The sequence below is a fragment of the Camelina sativa genome, chromosome 14 (genome assembly GCF_000633955.1).
Source record: "Camelina sativa cultivar DH55 chromosome 14, Cs, whole genome shotgun sequence".
NCBI lineage: Eukaryota > Viridiplantae > Streptophyta > Magnoliopsida > Brassicales > Brassicaceae > Camelina > Camelina sativa.
Window position 1 is genome coordinate 21,578,890 of NC_025698.1, and position 2,071 is coordinate 21,580,960.

A 2,071-nucleotide genomic window follows, 5' to 3' on the forward strand; every position below is an offset into this window, starting at 1 on the left:
GTTGTTGTAAGCAAACTCTACCAGGTTCAGGTGATCTGCCCAATGGCCACCCGAATCCAACACACACATCCTCAGCATATCCTCCAGCGTCTGGATCGTCCGCTATGACTGTCCATCTGTCTGGGGATGATAAGTTGTACTCATATGCACCTAAGTGCCCATCTCTGTCTGAAATGCCTTCTAGAACACCAAAGTGAACTTAGAATCTCTGTCAGACACGATACATGCTGGCACCCCATGCAATCTGACTATCTCCCTCACATACTTCATAGCCAAGACCGCTGCTCCATCAGTCTTCTTAATTGCCAGAAAATGTGCTGATTTAGTCAACCGGTCCACAATGACCCAAATAGCATCAAAAGTTCGAGACACTGGTAATCCCACCACAAAATCCATCGTGATCATATCCCACTTCCACTTAGGAATGGGTAGACTCTTCAGTAACCCGCCTGGAACCTGATGCTCAACCTTTACTAGCTGACACACATCGCACCTCGCGACCCTACTAGCTACATCCTTCTTCATCCCGACCCAGTGATAGTACCTCTTGAGATCACAGTACATCTTAGTCGCTCCTGGATGAATAGAAAACTTGCTCGCATAAGCCTCTCTCAGGACCTCCTGTCTCAACTCCTCATCCTTGGGCACACAAATCCGACCGTGCACCAGGATAGTACCATTATCTGAGACCTGATACTCTGAATCAACATCCTTTGAGGCATTCACCAGCCCCAAATCCTTCTCCTGTGCCAACCGCACCCTTCTCAAAAGATCTGCTCTATCAACAGCGTCCAAACCCAACGGTTCCTGAGACAGTGCACATAACCTCAAAGCACTGATCTCTCCTACTAGAGACTCCATCTCCTGCTCCTGAGCCGAAGCTACTCTCTTCCGACTTAGAGCATCTGCAACCGTGTTAGCCTTACCAGGGTGATATGCTATCTCTAAATCATAATCTGCCACCAACTCCATCCACCGCCTCTGCCTCAAGTTCAGCTTGGGCTGAGTGAATATATACTTTAGGCTCTTATGATCTGTATACACCTGTAACTTTGCACCGTAAAGATAAGATCTCTAAATCTTCAGGGCAAAAACTACAACAGCCATCTCCAAATCATGAGTAGGATAGTTGCCCTCATGCTTCCGCAACTGCCGTGAAGCATAGGCAATCACCTTCCCATGCTGCATCAACACAGAACCCAAACCAACTCTGGATGCATCAGTATAAACCACATAGGGTTCCCCCTGCTTAGGCAAAGCCAACACTGGCGTAGTAGTCAACATCTCCTGTAGTAACCTGCCAACCCAAGAAAACTTCTGATCTCTATGGCATTCTGCGGTCTAGGCCATTTCCTGATAGCCTGAATCTTCTCCGGATCTACAGAAACCCCATCTGTAGATACAATATGACCCATAAAACCCATCTCACGCTGCCAAAAACTGCACTTGCTCAACTTAGCAAACAACTTCTGCTCCCGCAGCTTCTCCAGAACTGCCCTCAAATGCACTGCATGTTCCTCAGGACTCTTGGAATAAACCAGGATATCGTCGATGAAAATGATGACAGACACGTCCAGAAACTCCTGAAACATGATGTTCATCAATCTCATAAATGGTGCTGGTGCGTTAGTCAACCCAAACGGCATCACCACAAACTCATAATGCCCATACCTCGTCCTGAATGCAATCTTTCTAACATCTGCCTCATCTATCGGTATCTGATGATAACCTGACGCCAGATCTATCTTGGAGAACAAAGTAGCACCTCTCAACTGATCCATCAATTTATCGATCCTAGGAAGAGGGTACTTGTTCTTCACAGTGACCCGGTTCAAACCTCTATAGTCAATACACAGCCGGAAACTCCCATCCTTCTTCTTGACAAATAACACCGGTGCTCCCCACGGTGATACACTAGGACAGATGAATCCGTTACTCAACAAATCCTCTAGCTGCTTCTTCAGCTCTGCCATCTCTGCTGGAGCCATTCTGTAAGGAGCCTTGGATAACAGCGTCGTCCCCGACTCCAGTTCAATCGTGAAAGGAACACACGAAGATGGTGGTGATCCCT

General features: G+C 47.2%; 1 protein-coding gene across 1 annotated transcript; it reads right to left on the bottom strand.

Moving 5' to 3' along the window:
• LOC109128778 (RNA-directed DNA polymerase homolog) lies at positions 1,440-1,853 on the bottom strand (the record flags this gene model as incomplete). Its single annotated transcript, XM_019235733.1, has 1 exon — positions 1,440-1,853. A coding segment is annotated over one exon (414 nt), but the record flags the coding sequence as incomplete, so codon positions are not given.